Genomic DNA, 17,778 nt, shown 5'->3' with positions numbered 1-17,778 from the left:
GCCAAGTGAAAATTTCCTCTGCAAAATACCCATGTGAAGCTCTTACCCCTGCTGCTGAATTTTCCTTTCTTTATTTAGGTGGGGTCTAAATTAACACTCCAATACACTTCTTCATCAAGTCTAGTGATTTTATTTAAGGACAATGCCAACATCAGGGGAGAGAAGGTGGGGGGGGTAGTATTCCAAGGTGTTTCAGCTTCAGTCTAGAGGGTTGTAATCAATACAGGTCAGACATATCAGAGTCTTTGCCTAAGCACCTTCCCTGATAAAAGTCTTTAGAGTAAAATTTAAATTCCCTGCTCAGATTACCTTGAAGCAATATATTCTAAATTCTAGTCCCAATTCTCTAAGCACTTGTGACTTCCTGTCCTCAAGTATGTAGCTTTCTCGCATGAGTCTCTAACTTTCTTAGGCCACATGGATTAGGAAGCAGGTTATTCCCTGACTGCAATGTCTTCCTTTTGGAAACAGTTCAGGACCTAGAACCAGGGGGCCTCAGCCGATTCATACCAATAGAACACTTAGTTCTCCATCTCCTTAATGGCTCCCTCTCTCTTTAATTCTGCTCAAACTCTTTTTTGAACACCTGCAACAGGAGCCAACAAACCACCCACAGAGCAGTACTAGAAGGTAGAATATGCATTGTAATTCAAACACCCCTGTTCCTCCTATTTAAAAGGGCCAAATGAGGGGTGCTAACCTTTTAGTAAAAAATATGCTCTACTCTGACGCCCAATAACAGGCATCTGTCACCAGGGGCTTTCCTCAAATGTAAAAATCACAGAGCAGAATCAACAAATACGTATATTGTGATCAAATTTAAATATATTTGATTTTTTTTTTCATATATAATGCATAATCACCATGTTGGCAAATAAATAGTTTTGCTCATACCTGCATGGGATGTGACTGTTGAATGAAAGTTTTAATAGGAATAAAAATATTCTCCAGTTTTTAACTCTGATTTGGTATTTAAATCTCATTCCTTTGCTACTACTGATTCACTCTGACTTCTCTGCTCACGTCTACATTACTAACAGTGAAATATACAATTTGTTTAAATCACAAATTCTCTTCAATCAGATATACAAATACATATAGTCTACAAATATACAAATGGCTTTACAGAAACAAATGATGCAGTCCTGTGAAAGATTTTGAAGGAAAAATAAGATCCTTTCCGATGTAAGGCATTTACAAAAAGGGAATCTAGGTACAAACATTATGCATTTTTTAAAATTAAGCGCAATAGGTGAGTTAACTAACTGTACATTGCTGTAAGGTATTAGGTCTACAAAACATTAAAACCATGGTTGTGTACGTCTTCCATATTGCCACCAAAACATCTCTGAACCATTAAGGCATGGACTGCACAAGTAACAATATCCTTTGGTATATAGAAAATGTTACAAATGGCAAATTTCCTACACTCTGTTTGGGTACAAGATCAATAACAATAGAGTCATGTTAATAAAGATAAATATTAAATAAAATAAAATAATGGAACCAATTAAAAGGAGTGTGCTTGATGTAAACAAAAATATAAAACAACCTAATACTAATGCAGGAAGAAACTTTCTTTCAGTTTCAACAAACTTTTCTGACTGCACAAAGAACAACAATTCACACTATTTTATACACCAAAACAAAAGCATTCACCTGGGACTTTCACAATATTGATTATTTTGGAAGAATGAGCTTGTTGCAGCACTTCCATTCATATCTGAAAATGCTACTCAGTCTGTAAAAGGGATAGTTTACCAACTTCCATTACTCTTACTCACAAGGAATTAATGTCACTGATTCATTTTAGAAGTTAATTTGCTAATTAGAACCAATTATGCAAGGTTATTGATTAGATTGAATTAGACGGTACACCCTATAATTTGAATTGGGCAAAGTCTGCTTTAATAATTTAAGATGTTTTCTCATTGATTTAGAGAGTTAGTAGTGTCCTTAGGCAGTTTGACACTTCAGTATTTATAAATCTTTGTCTTTTCAGAAACACATTTACTCATCTTCTTTCTTCCTTTTGCACTTTTGAGACTTTTATAAAACTGTTAAGTAAACAACAAGAAGTGTTTTTCAAGGTAAATGTGGTGTTTATTGTGACCAAAACATAATCTGTAATTGAATAATAAGTGAAAAAAATAAGAGATGGCTCATTAGTGAAACTGTGTGGCTATACCAGTTGATTGGGGTTAGGACTGGAGTTATGAACTGGACTAATGAAATTTGCCTAATCAATACAAATCAGAAGTGGTAAATAAATAATTTGAAAGAGTTTAAATATGGCTACCAAGTAACTATTAGCATATTGGTTATATTGTGAAATAAATAATATGCCCATAACAAGTACCAGGAAGCAATACAATTGTTGTTAATTTAATTACACAGTATTTATATAGCGCCAGCATATTATGCAGCAATTTACAAAATCCATAGTTATGTCACTAGGTGTCCCTCAAAGGGGCTCACATTCTAATGTCTCTAACATAGTCATTTATCCTTTAATACAGTTTAAGGTTCATTTTGGGGGAAAGCCAAAAAAAAACAAACTGCATGTTTTTCTTTTTTGTTGTTGGAATTACTACTCACTGTAAAACTGGAACAAATATTCATTTAAGGAAAACATATTCTGAAATAACAGGTAATAAAATATAATCTTACATTTTTGCACAGTAGAAACTTTTGTCAGTTTAAATTGTGGTAAAAATGCTTAACCCTTGTAGTGTGCCCCTTCGCATTGGAAGAGCTTCTGCCTGTTCTATCTATTATTACATAATGTATGATGACATTTCAGCACTTTTGGAATTCAATAGGGCAGCATATAGAGAAAAGATATTGTTGGAAAGGTTGCAGCCCAAACACATTTTAGTTCAGAGCAGTCAGGGATTAATCTGGACAATAAAGGTAATAAATAGTTTATCAGCTGCTTCTAACTGCAGACTTCGTATTACGATGTAAACACATTTGTGTTGGCGATAACAATTCTTACAATGTTTATTTTATTGTAGTATACATGAGAGCATTATTTTATTGATCAGAACAGCTGTTTGATATCTCTATTTTGCCATGTTTCCTAACACACAAGTGTAAATATTTCTACTGAAGGTTTTCCTGTTTTATAGATTGGTAGAAATGTGCTAAAGTCAGTATTGCCCCCCTGGCTATACACACGCAGTACAGTTGGTAATAGCACTACATTTTGGGAGTCAGGTAAAGGAGATCTCATGTAAAGTAAATGATGAAATTTGACATTCTTTGATTCCCAGGTTACGTACACATTCTGTGGCAATGAATCTGTATTTGTTAGACTTTCTTTGAAGTCAGTGCCGTGGAACTAAAATGCAGCACTGTAGCCAAATGATGCTTTTTTTTTAAATAAAGTCCAGTTTTAAAAGTGTTAATCTTGGCAGCAACATCAAATAATCATATACAGATTTCAAACAATGGAAATGGGTTATACAATAAAATTCCTGCCAACAAACAAAAATATGGTTCAAATATTCTAAAATCAGTGAATGGCTGGCAGCTTGGTTGCACAGTGGTTGCCACTGCAGCACCAATGTCTTTTAAAGAATATAATGAAAGGACCCTTACTACATTTGTATTACCATACTGTACTCTGGTTGGGTGTATTCTATATATTCTGGATTGCTCCTAGAGTATAAAATATGATTTAAAATGTTTTATTACATCATGTTAGTAGTCTAACTGACTTCTACATACAGTTGCTTCTAAATTTAAACAATAAAAGGAGACATGTTGATTAACATTGATGTTGGTTAAATGACTGATGACAAATGATAAAAATGGGAGACCAGGGCAAAACATTCTCAAAGAATGGTATTTTGTTGTTGATAAACATTACAAGATCTGAAGGCACTATAATAAAAAAGGTTAATAACAAAAATGTTCAGTATCTTTTCAATTGCTGAATAAAGAATACATTATTTATTACCTTTAATTATATTGGATTATTGGGTAAGAAGACCATTATATGTATTGTCACCACTCTATTATTTATTTTAGTTTTCAGTTAGAACTCCACGATTTTCTAAATGTTCCATTAACGGTATATAAAATGATTACTTGATATGTATAAGATTAGCTTATACTGCCCTGGAGGACAGGAAGAACATGGCAAACAAAGAACATTCTTGATATAATAAATAAATATATAGAACATGTCACTATTTTCACTATCCATCGTCTTATATTTTCCCATTAATTACAGAATAATGAGTAGCTTCAGTTCCTGATGCACGTAAGGGACTCTGAGCAGTGCCAGTTGCAGACAGCTGACTTATTGGAAATGCAGAGTCTCCCTCTGGTCAATGCTGTACTGCTAGTCTCAGGGAAGTATTGCTGGTCTCATGTACCTAAATCAATAATAGATGTTAATGCAAAATGAGAGAAGTGAAAAGAAGAACAGGTACAGAGATATTCATCACATAGAAGCTGTCTATAACAAACACCATCAAAATGTTGTCCTTCCTAACTTCAATTAGCTTTTCATTTCCATGCTAAAGACTGGTGGTCTTGTGTGTTGTTCTTTTAAATTCCCCTATTATGGCAATTTCATTTGGCTTGTTTGTAGAGCCAAATTAGCAAAGGAAATCCCAACGGATTTAGAATGAACAAATGAAGTACACAGAAATGAATCAAAAGGACAAGGCAAAAAAAACACATACCAAACAGAACTGCTGTTTCTATGCACTTTTCTTTGAGGAAAATGAAAAAAAAAAAAACATTTTTTACTACTGTTAAAGATGAAGTAAACTAAAAACAAAAAAAAAAAATACACTTTTTAATCCGGCAGATCCCTCGATAGTGCTGGTCCTTTTTGTGATCCGGTCCCAAGTCGTCCTGGGATTCCTCTTCGTCCGGGCTCCACCATTTTCTCCCTTCTCTTCTGGTTCCCTTGCTACATCAACTGATCTTGCATTGCGCGGGTGCAAGAATGGGTGACAAAGCCACTATGAAGGGGAAAAAAAGAGAGAGCCGATCTCACTGTGAATACGTGAGATTGACATCTCTTTCCACTTGGAGGAAACGATGCCTCTTCAGCTTATGCCCCAGATTAGGCAATGCGCAGAAGGAGCAGCCCGAGCCTCCCGAGATACATGACGTAGGTATCCCAGTAGGCTCTGCGCCCCCATTAAGTCTTGATTGTTGCAGAAACACATTTAAACCCCTGTTTTTGTAAAATATTAAAGATGTGGCGGTGTTGAGAACATAAATACCAAACATGCTAAGCCTCAAAACGCCAAGAACTCATAGCATGCAATAAATTCATAGGCAACACTCTAAAAACCTTTATAGCTCATCAATTTGGAGTTAACAAAGAGCTCTAAAATTATACTTCACTTTGGTGTGTGAAACAATATACTAAGAAGAAGAAGATTTCCACCTATACATATGTTATTTATCACATAGGCCACATTCCCTATTGAACCCAGAAAAAAAAAAAGGAATATATGGTGAAGAACACCAATTTTTGTAGCGGGATTTTTTAGGCCAATATCAACAGCATATGTTATAAAAATACCAGATTTTATTAATATTTACTTTAAAAATCTATTTTTCAATACATAAAACCACATAAAAACTAATATTATTACACACAATATGCAGGGGAGCTGGTCTGTAAACATGTGGCTCAGCTGTAAGATTTCAGTATGATAATATTGTTTGCTTCAAGAAATAACATTAAAACTGAAGGACTTCAAAATTGTAATACCAACTAGAAGTGATTTAAAATTGATACCAGATTAAAGCAGATAACAGCTTGACTGCCATTACTACCGATCTGTTCCCCACTACTGATTCTAACAGAGAGTGTTGCTAAAAACACAAGCATCAAATTCTCCCTCCTCTCTCTTGAGGAAGCGGATATTTCCGCGAAACGCGTAGAGAATTAACCCAGAATGTATTTCTCACAGGGAGACTCTGAAAGGAGAGATTATTGTGTGTAATAATAATGTTTTTTATGTGTGTTTTATGTATTGGAAATGAGCCTTTTAATGTAAATGGTAATAAAATTTTGTTATTTTTATAACTTATGCTGTTGATATTGGCCTAAAAAATCCCGCTACAAAAATTGGTATTCTTCACCATATATTCCTTTTTTTTTCTGTGTGAAGCAATACCCAACGTGTATTATGTATGCATAATTGTATATGTGTTCACAGAAGAAGTAACTCTACATTGATGTGTTTACTTTTGCTTTTTTTTTATTAAATTAATTTATACAATTACATCATTTTGCTCTGTGAATCATGGAATAAATATGAATTTGCAAACAATTATTATATTTAGTAAAATATTATAAAAGATATACATGTGACAATATACATCCGAAACCATCATAGATTATTTCAAGATGCGTAACAATGTGATTCACTATCAAAGAGAACATTTTGAAATAAAAAAATGTAATGTATTTTTTTTTTTTAGAAAACATAAGCTACAACTACTCTATGCCTTATAAAGAATGCATGAGTGGGTTTACTATGTTCTCTATCAGTGGGGAACTTCAACCGTTTGCTCAGTAGACATAATCATACAGGCACATACTGTGTCCTTGAATGAAATAGATACATATCTTTACTAAGATGATTGATCCAGTACCCCTACTACTATAAGCTTCAACCACAACCAAACACATTCATTCATCTAGCCATTGTTTTGATCTGAGATAAAACAAAAAATGATCTAACAAAAGTCTTCTGTAACCATTTGCATATCAAACCTCTGTGCATCTCCAATTAAACTATGGCTTAAACAATCTAATAATAAATTAGGCTTTGCTAAAAAAGGAACACCTTTCATGTGACTTATGCATATCACACACACGTTCCTAATACTTTGCAATGCCTTTATGTTTAGTTTATTGAATAAAAAAAGCCACTTAAATACAAAATATGTATATTATATGGACATAAAGCCTAAAACATTCACCTAAGGTAAGTAATATAGTGGATAGATAGATATGTGAGCATACATTTTAATTAAAAACACAATTTTGCCATCCTTTACTTACTAAATGCATAAGTATTATAAATCTTCAAATACTGTAAGCTCATTCCCTAAAGAAGCTTTGCTAGCATGCATCATTGTGATAACATAAGAGGGGACGCAACACGCCCAGTCAACCCAAACACACAAAAATTGTTTGCACTTTACATTATTTATTGGGTACATTTCCACTCCAAACCCATACCCTGCCTTCTTCAATCTATCAATCTGAAAATGCATGCAACACTTATACTACAAAGGCTCCACAGAACATAACTTGTCTTCTTTTGTTGATCCTCTCACTTCCCTACTTAAAAAATTGTCAGAATCTTTTATCAGAATGGTGGCAGTTTCTGTAGCAGATTCTGTAAATGTTAACAAAATAATATAAATTAGTAGTGGGCAGGTGGCATGGTAATGCTCATTGTGATTGATGATGGATTTTTAATGCTGAACAATGTGATTGATTTGTGAATACTTTAGGAGTCATAAACAGAAATTGTTTTCAGGAAAATACTTTTTCATAGTGTTTACTGTAATTGTGTCTAATTCTGCTTAATCCTTTCTGCAAATGTTTGGCCTGTACTTTTTTAGCCTGGGTGAGAGGGTGGCTATTTTAGGGCCTCTGTCTAAGATCCAGCATCCAAAAAGGGCCCCAACATATTTAGGGGATGTGTTTCAGGAAATAGGCCCTGTCCCTCAAATATGGGCCATCCACTGGACAGAAAGTGAAGGGAAACGCTTCAATCCCCAATTGTCCTCAATGTAAAACAAAAAGGTTTTCCATAAACGTATTGTGAATAAAAGTTTACACATTGAAAGGAAGAGTGCCAATTGACTTGAAACAAAAGAAAAAAAAAACTATTGTAGATAGAAGTACAGGAAAGCCAATTAGCTGGATTGTGATGCAAAGTAACCTACCATTGGCTTTAAAATGTATTCTCCCAACTATATTTTTTTTTTCAGAAAAATTATTAAAATTATGTTTCGGCATGCAAACAGGAAAAAACCTATTGCTATTGAATTGTCAAAATTTAAGTCAAATGTTTTATGTTCATTCCTTCTTATCTACACACTGATGGAAGTCTCACTAGAAGAATATAACAATTAGCGATGATTAGTAATAGCTTTCCTCCTTTTCTTTTTGTAGATCAAAAGTGAAAAAGACTGTGAAAGATGCTGCAGAACACAGGAAAAGCCAGTTTTTTTTGGCACACAGTAAAACAATACATTGAGGGCATAATATTTTGTTTGTAGCTCACAACAATAGGCTAGTAGGTCTGTGTTTTGATTAAATAGAAAAGTTAAAGAGGTGCACAAAAGGTCAGCAAGGTATAAAACAAGAAAAGCATATGAAGTATACCTTAAAACAAGCGAGTTAGATAAAAATCATTCATAAAATAACTAAAATAAATGGTAAATATATTTACATAAATCAGGAAGGTAATTACAAAATGTGCACTAAATTGTAATCTGAGCAGATATAGGTGCTTAATGCCCTTTTTGCTATAAGGAAATACATTTAATAATTAAAAGTTTAACATTTTAAAAAGCAACAGGTCCAGATGGATGTAACTGAGTTTTAACGGATGAATGGTGAAGAAATTATGCCGTATTTCCCATGTAAAATTTATACTTTGCCGAAGGGAGACAACCCTCAGGGGAGATCATAAATGATATTTATTTTGAAATTCTGTAAGGGTCTGGCGGGGATAGTTCCTATTGTATGATATCATTGTTAAATGTGGATTTGAAGATTACAATGACTGTTTTGAAAAATCTACCCATATATAAATACATTGGAAACCGGATAAATAATTTTTTTTTTTTTGCAATACATAAATTGTTTGTATCAGTCTTCCAATTCTAGGATAATATTAGTAGTCATTTTACTAATTGGTTTAAAAGCCTTGAATAGTTTGTTGTATGCTGCTGTGTTATTGTTGTATATTGCAAAGCCAAGAACATACCTGCCAAAATAAATGAAGCTGGTATAACATAAATGCAGAAGAGTATGAGTATTCTTGGTTAGGAACTTGATTATCTTCTCCCCAGGTAGATAATCCTTAGATCAATCCTGGTTTTGGGTCTATGTCATAAGAGATGTCAGTACAATTTACTAGCAGAAATATCTCCCAATCTTTAATTTGATTTTTATTGAAGAACAGTGGAAAGGGCTCTCCTTTGTGTAAGCAAATTATTTCTATATTATTAACTGATTTAGGTAGGTTTAATAAAAGAACTGAATAGAGTATATGTGTCTATTGAGAAGCACTCAAAGTGGACAACCCCCTCCCCAAGTTGCATGTCCCTAAAGCAAACTTTATTCTGTTTTCTAGATGTAAAATAGTAAAGACATTTTACAATGAAATATAGTTAGGGGTTATTGGTTCAATAAAAAGACATATAATAATAATTAGGAAAATGGTGTTTTTACCTTTTACATGTGAAATGAATACAGAGTTGTTAATCTTAACGATTTTTACAGATTTTGAATTGCTTTAAAGATCTCTACAAGTAAACTGTAGAAGACAACAGATATAAAGGCGTTCATTCATGGAATTGTATGCTGTCACAGAAAAAGTGGGTTTGATATAAATTCTTACCACTACTGTCAATAATTTAGACAGTTTTTTTGTTTCTTCCTCTAAATATTTTTTTGTGATTTTACATCCTATTGGAATAAATAAAAAATGAATACAAAAACGAATAATGTCTCTAAACACGAAGTCAAAATAAATTTAGATTGTAAAGGCTAGGAATACCAAACACCGTGTATCATTACCCTTTGATTACATAATCATTTTTACTCTGGTAATAATTAAATGCAGATTTTAATAAGTTAAAACTTTGTTTTATATACTGTAGTGGGAAAGTATTGAATTTTTTTATATTATGCATTTGTGTTCCTAATCCTCTTATAAGAAACTGGCTTGGCAAACAAAAGACCTTCCCTTGTTATTTTTCTTACTATAATAAGCTTGTGCATAAAATTGGATTTCCATATTGCTTAAAACTGGCTTTATGATCAAACAAGAAACAAACAAACAGTAGACAGAACTTAGATGTGGTACTTGAAACAGAGAGGAGACACAATTAAAATAGTCATAAGTCGTCTTCTCCTTTCTATATATAATATCATTTATGTTAGTAACATTTTTATTTACAGCAGCCAACACTGGTAAAACAGTATGTAATATAGGAGCTGTACAGACAGTAATAATGAAATATAACTTAATTAGTATGTAAACCTAAACAATGAACTTCTTTTATTTGCTTCGTTTGGGGGAGTTAAATATACTGCTGACAGTATTTTATTATATTTTTTGACAAGTGCAAAACAAAAGTCCATTGTTTTGTCTTTCCCGCAAGAAATTCGGTGCTGTCTTTCTGCACACTGCATTATATTCTAAAGCACTGTAACCAGCCAACACAGCTGCTTTTCTGTTTTTTTTGTCTTATGTTGGTTGGATGCACTGTATACTTTTTACTCAGGTGTTGGTGACCATGTGATGCCTTAATAGGCTTTTGGCAAACTCTCCGAAAACCAATAGTTAATATGGCTCCAGGTCCAAGTTTCCAATTTCAAGTGACCTTAGGTTTGAACTATTATTTTTGTGACTGGGGGGGCATATATTTATGACCATGTACATACAAGTTTTGATACTTTATTGCTAAAACTTTAAAACAGATAATATTGCTTGACCTGGTAGATCAGGCCAAGGATCTACCATTCTTAAGAAAATCATGGCAATTTCTTACATATATGTTTTGTTTATAGTTTATATTTTTTAAATAGGGAGGTAGTAACTGGTATTTAGATATGCTATTGTGCAAAAACTGCTTTATAGTGAAATTGAGATAAATACCAGTTGGGTTTGTACAGAAACAGCTAAGGAACAGCTAAGGTGAAGCTCTTGTCATTGTCTTTAGCAGCCAGAGAAAGTTACCTTCACCTCCCTTCCTTTGTGATTGTCTGAACAAATGTTAACATTGATGACCTAAACTCCCAGAGCTCCTGTCATTGTGAAAAGAAGTGACGCAAACTTTTTTATTTATGGGAAAAATCACTAAAATGGGTTCCTCGGTCACAAAACCAAAGTGATGTCACAAAACCTTGGACAGCATGGGGCAGTCTGAATCAATTTCCTGTTCCGTTTACTTTTTGTTGTGTTGAGAAGACAACTGTTAAACTACATTGCTAGCAAAACTTATGTGTATAACTTTAACTAGTTGCTATGACCTCACTTGGTTAACAGTCTCAAATCATTTTTTTCCATTGTTGCTTCTAAAATTTGCTTATTTTTACATATTGTTATTGTAAAGCAAATGATCACAGCAATTAGTTACATTTTTACACAGATATTTTTTTACCATTATAAATTAAAAATTCACCTGTTTCACTTTTAACTTCAAATCTTGCCACAAGTGCCACTGAACTCCCCAGCAGTTTTGGTGACAGTACTACGCTCATGAGTTTAGCAATTACCATGAAAATTGGGAAGCCATTGCTTAACAAATCTTTTTAGAGTATTGGGATTATTTGTTTTTTGTCACCCAGAAAAGGTTGCGTTCTGCTAAGGAAAATGTACTTTGTACACATTTATCAAAATAGAGTACCTGTATACATTTTACTATGTACCTGAGTACCAGTTACTAAAATATTAGGTTAAAAATAGGAATTTTAATTTGTATATTTGTATATAAATTAGTGGTAACTGTTGGCCTTAAAAGTCCCACATGTGGATGGTTCACCAAAAATTGGTTTCTAACATATTAAGTTATACATTTTGAAAATGTAACTTGTTCTATCTAGTGTTATTAGCGAGGTTGGTATACAAAAAAAGGTAATAAAGTAAAATAAAATAAACTGTTTCAAAGACAAACAGACAAGCAGTCAGTTTCAACAATGACTTTCTAGTACTTGTGTGATTTCTTTGAAAAGTATCAAACTGGTCACTTTAAAGCAAACCACTGTTGATTGCCATATGAACACCAGTTATCCCCATTGTGACAATATATTTGCCAGTTATATTTCAAGATCATAAAAGATAAGAAGAGATAAAAGTAAGTACCTGATGGCTAAAATGACTACACAGTTTTATCCTTCTCTGCAATCAGCAGTGATGATATTTATTACAGTGTGATTTTTTACAGTAATACAAAGGTCTCCTAAGAAACAGAAAATCTCGACAAATCTTCCCTATACAGCAACTATTTGGCTAATGCCCAACTGTTTTCCTGTATACAGTAATTGTGAAAAAAGATATAGCAGGCCATGGAAATCCCTGCACAATACATTTTTTGCTTAATTCTTTTCAACATCATGTGCAAGTGCATGTTTTACTAATATTTAATCATGTAAAAATATGTCTTTAAAAACAAATTAGGAAAGGAATGTTGTAGCCTTTAGTGTTTGCTTTGCACTTCAAGCAAAACTAAACTAAAAATAAAAAAAAAACTTCACTCTCACCTTTACTTCCGCAGATCTCTTGGTCCCTGCAGATGTGCCAATCTCACTGTGCATGTGTGAGATTAACATTTTTTCCCCCGTATACGAAAAACCTCCTGAGATGAAGAAGCTCTGCACTCCCATTCTGTCTTTATTGTGGCAAAAACGACAAAAGTGGACTACCCCACATAAAAAAAGTTGTTTACTCTTTTATGTCAAGTAAAGATTTTAGTTTAGATCAGCTTTAATGTAATTTCTTACAAATCTTTATGAAAATAGCAACAATAATAATAAATAGCAAAAACCTATGCTAACTAGATAACCAATTACTCTTTACCATCAGGTTGCAGGTCCTTAAAGTCCTGCAGACTATCCCAGTAAAATAATTTCCATATACCTTGCTTCTTCAATTTACTTTGTAGGAAACTTATTCTGGTCACTTTATCCCTGACCTCACTTCCTGTTTTCCCCAACCTATATAGCCATAAAACCAGACCCCTCTCTGACCCCTTGACCAATCCTAACTTGACCACTCACTGACCTCCCCCTTGTAACTCTCTTAACCTCCCCCAACTGCTTGATCTTCCTGCCCAGTCATATGGGCCTTCCTCCCAGCTTCCACCTCTTGCCAGCTCTTAGTTCTCTTTTTAAGTGGCCGCTGAACTCAGGAAGCTTTCCCAACCTTGGAAGTCATTTTCTTGTAGACAGTCTTCGAGAAAAAGCTGCCAATGTTGGAAAACCTTTCTGACCTCAGTGACCACTTTCATGTAGCCCAGCAGTCTCAGTCCCAGAATTTTGGACACTGTGTTAAAATGTGTTCATGTCTCATAGATTACCGGACATTTCAGAGTGGCAATTAGCAGTTGAAACACAGAGCACTGATCCCACACTACTACTGGTAAAAGTGATATGCTGACTGATGCTAATAAAGGGGGGAAGAGTCCAATAGCCATCAAAGAAAGGGGGGTAATTATTATTGCTACTACCACCAATCATGGAGGCTTTTTTATGATTTATTATTGCCATCAGTTACATCAATGGCAAGGGTCTCATGGAAGATAAAAAGATAATGAAAAACCCTCTGAGCCAGGATAGGCCATCACCCAGGACATGTGTGGATTCAAGGACAGTAGCAAAAACAAATAAATTTAATTGCTTTCCATAAAAAAAGTCAAATATACAGTAGCCATGCTCAATTTTCCCACACCTTTACTCCATCTCTTGAGCTTTTTAGCCATCTTGTGCCTCCCTTTAATTCTGGACCTAGGACAACCACTGGCACTGCAGGGGCAAATAAGTTAGATTACATTTACATACTTCTCCTGCCACTTCTACCCCAGTGGAAGACAGAGGTTATATCATTAATGGACTGAGACAGTAATGACATGGCAGTATCCTGTGGCACAAACAGTGCACCCAGCACTGCACATGTGACCAAGCACATGTGCTCAAAAGGATAATGGAGCTGTGCTCCTCACATCCTTTAACAAGCTCCCTGATTTAGAAACAATGTTCATTTTTCTGAGCTCCTTGGAGAGCTTGTTGAGTGCAGTTTATATACATTTATATATATTATATATTTATTTATATATTTATTAATACATATTTAAATAATTAATATATATATATATTTTTACACTTCACAATTTTACATAATTAAAAATCATTCATTTATAGCCAGTGTTCAGATATTATTTGTCACCTATGGTTTTAAACACACACGGTTTACTTACATTGAAAAATGACCCCAATTCGAGAGGACCAAGAACTGGCTGTATTGGTTGCCAGAGCTGTGTAGGGAAGCTATGGCTAGCACAGTAACACTTGTGTTCCTTGGGCTTGGACATATGATAACACATAGCTAAGCATAAAAGATGCATTAGGAAGCATTTCAGGGGGGAACCAGCACATCTGGTATGTACGTAGAAGATCAGATAATGTGGAATAGTAACAGATGCAATGAGGGCATACTTGCAGCAGTTACCTTGGCACTTTTGCCACTTCATATAGCATTATACAAACAAGTAAAACAAATCTTATACTAAAACAAAACTTATAATATTAGTTAATTTGTATTCAGTAATGATATAAAAATTGGCCATTATGCAGAACCATATCATTATTTCTCTTATCAGTTTTTCTTTTTTAAATGAGAAATGACAGATCATATTAAATACATTATTCACAAGTAACAAAGCATACTAAAAAACAATACATGAATAACTGACACTCTGCTTAATTTTTTTATATTCTGGCAGTTTTATTCTATTTAAATTATCATGGACAGTGTAATTCATTATCTCTTTTAAACAGAGGCTGGCACCAGTGAACTTAACCCAACACAAGTTTTCGTTTACTCAACTAGTATCATCCATAGTTTACACATACACAGCCCACTTAATTACATGGTTTGTAAAAAAGGTAACATTTTCACAGTCTTTCATTTGCTAGCAAATGTAACACAAACTGTGTACTAGAATCAAATTAAATACTAAAAAAGCTTTTCAATTGTAGTTTTACCCTTTTCAGAATGGGAGACAAGTATACTCCATGGGATTTAGTGTAACATTACAATAGAACTTAGCTAGTGTGTCTATAAAAGCTTTAATTAGACTCAGCTTATCAAAGATTCTTATTGCTACTGCCCCCTTTGGGATATATCTAATAAGCAGATTTATACAGCAATCACTGGGATGTATTCTAGGGGATAACTCAACAGCAGTTTAAAAACAGCTACAGCAAATATTATTAAAATTATATTATCAAGCCAGACGGCTTTGATTATGAGCCTTATCCATGATTGATATAGCTATGACTTTTCTTTTGTTTATTTCTACTTTTCAGTGCATTTAGGGGCTAAAGCAGGGGTGCTAAAATGTGACCTGATCTCGAATGTAGTTTATTTAAAATTCAAAATGAAAAGCTAACCGAGAACAGATAAGATTGATTGCTCTCTCTATCTTAGCATAATTGTATTTCAGGTGAACATCAATTTACTTTAAGGGACATTTCTAAGTAGCATGCTGCATTATAAATAATTCATCATCCATGGCTGCCTCTAAAATGATTTCCCCAAAACAGATTTCAAGAGAATAAATGACTTTCATTGTTTTTGTTTATTTTTAATGTTCTCTCTGTTTGTCTTTAAATTGGTTAAGGTGGATTTGTTAGTTATGAAAAATTGTCACATAACGATCACAAGAAACGCTTTTTACTTCTGTTGTTCACTACTGAAAAAAACTGAATGAAATACAGGAGCACATTGCCCTTGTCTGTGATATTAACATAAAAGTTACAGTTATAAGTACCCAGTAAACATTTAAAAATTTGCTTGCTGGGATTAGGTGTTAAAAGAAATATAACTGCAAAATATATTTGTATGAAAAGGTTAAATAATGAATAATTTAATACTTTAACAAACTGTATGCTGTATTTTGATGATTTTAATTGTATGTTTTACATGACTTTTACATGCTTACTTTATGTTGCACATTTTCATTATACTTTTGACATATGTCGATTTTAATGGCTCCCTTTTGTGGTCTTATGCGTATAAGGGAATATAACTAGCATCCGTTATTAAAGGTTGTTGAGATAATCTCAGTTACACTAATAGAAAGGCTATTGATTTCATTCAGATAGACTTGCAAGGACAGAGGAAGAGCAGTAAAGTACAGTGATATACAGATTATACATTGAAACACTTTTTAGGAAACAACACTTGATATAAGTTTTATGATATTAAGATAACCAAAATAATATATATATATATATATATATATATATATATTATTGTGATTATTTATATATATTATATATATCACAAAAACAAATATAACACCTATACATTTGTTTTTCTTTAAAGTACAAAACTAAAGGCAGGGATGATGAGCAAACTCAATTTCAGTCTTCCAGCTTTAATGCAAACAGTGAGGGTCCTTCTCTTCAGCATATTGCCAGGTAACAGCCTTTTACACTAAGTCTGTTTTTTGAACAGAAAATAATTTCCTTGTTCTTTATTTTTAAAATGCCACTTTGATGCCACATTTATAAAAGGATAATCTGATTTTGCATAATGGTGTCCTTTGAGAGCCATACTCTTTTTACACTATAGTGGTGATCAGAAGCACCATTTACCTAAATAAAGTAAATGATTGTAGTATTTAAAAAAGCATATATGTCCTATTATTTATTTTTTTTGGTGGGTGGGGGGGGGGGGCGTCACAATTTTCACCTAAAAAAGTATCAATCATAACAAACATGGCAGTCAGTGAGTTTGAAAAAAACACCACTGATCCCAATACTGCTCAATGTTGATGTTGCTTGATGTGTTCACCACTATTAAAGTGGAAAAAGATATCTGGAGATAAGTAAAATGTTAATAATGCTAGTCATCATTCATTAAATTAGGTGACACTAATAAATCCACTAGTAAAAATTAGTGAACGGCAATTCAACCATGTCAACTGTTTAGTATGTGTAGTGCTCACATATTACGTTACAAAGCTCTGTTTAATGTTTTCAAGAACCAAAGTCAGTAATATGCTTTTTATATATAGTTTTCTTTGAGGTCTGTTTAAAATCTGACAGTCACCAAACATTCTCTGGTGGAGAATCAGTCACTACCATTGACATCAAACAAACCTGGAAGATTTTCCACCAGGGATTGTTTGGTAAATGTTGGAGTCACTGCTTTAAAAATAGTCAACTAAGACTTTAAATATCGTGAAGTCCTCATATTTAGTTATACCCTCAAAACTGTTTTTTGTATATATATTGTAAATAAAATAGGTATATTACATAAACCAAGGCCTGTTATTCATGTCTTGTCCATGGGGGAATATATTTTATTCTGTTCTTGGTTGTATTACATTGTGTGCATTAATAAAAAAATTGAACCATGGAGACCAATGCAAAATAATACATTTAGGTAAGTTACTTACTTGCAAACCTCGCTGAAATAATCTATGGCCCATAAAATTGGCCAGCATCCGAATTAAGGCTGCCCCCTGTAGATAAAATATAAAATATACATATTAGTACTTTAAACCTATGAATTTATAAACAAAGATCAGCGAATAATGAGAAGTTGTGTTCACTTTGAATAACTGAACATGCTAGCAAAAACACTTTAATATCCTATTGTTGATTGAAGAAACTATTTCTACCCTTCCACTTCAATCTAAACTTACTAAAAAAACGTCATTGCTGTAGGGCTCCTACAAAAAGAAAAGTGTGTGCAACCCCTTTTTAATATGCAGCGCTGTACATGTACATGTAACGACACACAGATACAGACAGTG

The 17,778-nt window shown here is 33.4% G+C and overlaps 1 protein-coding gene across 1 annotated transcript in view; it reads right to left on the bottom strand.

The window, feature by feature from the left end:
• TRHDE (thyrotropin releasing hormone degrading enzyme) overlaps positions 1–17,778 on the bottom strand; it is a 186,263-nt gene that overhangs the window by 68,580 nt on the left and 99,905 nt on the right. The window contains exon 6 of the mRNA XM_072399026.1: positions 17,419–17,484. Coding sequence (XP_072255127.1) covers positions 17,419–17,484 — 66 coding nt within the window. The remainder of the gene's footprint in view (positions 1–17,418; positions 17,485–17,778) is intronic.

This window comes from Pyxicephalus adspersus, chromosome 2, assembly GCF_032062135.1.
Source record: "Pyxicephalus adspersus chromosome 2, UCB_Pads_2.0, whole genome shotgun sequence".
Taxonomy (NCBI): Eukaryota; Metazoa; Chordata; class Amphibia; order Anura; family Pyxicephalidae; genus Pyxicephalus; species Pyxicephalus adspersus.
Note: the sequence above shows the minus strand (reverse complement) of the source record. Positions and strands in the feature narration are given on the sequence as shown.